Consider the following 916-nt stretch of genomic DNA (forward strand, 5'->3'; position numbering starts at 1 on the left):
GACCCAGGTGGAGACTGAGAAAGCAGGGGGACACTGACCCACTGTCAACTTCTGGCTTAAATTAAATATGAGTTTAAAATAATTTTTGTAAGGTTCATGCTACCATTTTAGAGACTATTTCTGTGCGCTTTTAATCCTGGACACAATTTCCCAAACAGCTTGATGGAGGTAAGAAGTTTACAAACACACCAGAGTGTAAGTAACGGGGAAAATCCTTTCCAACCCAAAGCAGTAAACGTGTGGTTCTGGGTGGAGATCTAGACAACTATACAGGTTTTTAAAGCAGTCATATTTTATTATACAACTCTATGAACAGAAGATGGACAGAAATACACAATATACTTACCTGTACATGTGAACCTACTTTTGAAACTACGATTCTTATTATAGCTCAGACGGACTTGGATTTTACAGCTCGTAACTATGTATAACCTTATTGCATTAAGGACAATTTCTATATGGGAGATTCACAGCTGGACCACATTAGGTGTCACCAGTACATTCAGAAACTGTACCTTAGATGTGAGTGCATCTTCCCTGATCCCAGCACTTACACAGCTTTACAGCTTAAGCTCATTGGCTATTTTGGATGCAATGTTCTTAAAGGCAATAGATGTCCCGGATATTCGCTTGAAGCGGACCCCGTTGAGTGACAGCCGAGGTAACTTGCAGACCTCCATCTCCCACTGCACGAGGCTGTCCTGCCTGGCATCCCCGTGGACGCAGAAGAGCAGGAAGCGCTCTTTCTGTTCATAGTCACAGGTGTTGGCATCCAGCACTTTGCGGATCTCCCTCACCATGTCATTGGGGTCCATGGAACTGGTGGTCTTCATGCTCCACGTGAACCGCAGAGAGCGCGGCTTGGCCTCCTTCCCCTCTTCTTTGTCTCGCTCTTTTGGCTCTCCTGATGGGCCTC

At 45.1% G+C, this 916-nt stretch overlaps 1 protein-coding gene across 2 annotated transcripts in view; it reads right to left on the minus strand.

The window, feature by feature from the left end:
* Positions 1-270: 270 nt before the first annotated feature.
* LOC116068377 (serine/threonine-protein kinase MARK1) overlaps positions 271-916 on the minus strand; it is a 20363-nt gene continuing 19717 nt past the window's right edge. For both annotated transcript variants that reach the window (XM_031337805.1, XM_031337798.1), the window contains exon 7: positions 271-916. In XM_031337805.1, coding sequence (XP_031193665.1) covers positions 561-916 — 356 coding nt within the window. In that variant the 3' untranslated portion in view covers positions 271-560.

The sequence above is a fragment of the Mastomys coucha genome, unplaced genomic scaffold (genome assembly GCF_008632895.1).
Source record: "Mastomys coucha isolate ucsf_1 unplaced genomic scaffold, UCSF_Mcou_1 pScaffold1, whole genome shotgun sequence".
NCBI lineage: Eukaryota > Metazoa > Chordata > Mammalia > Rodentia > Muridae > Mastomys > Mastomys coucha.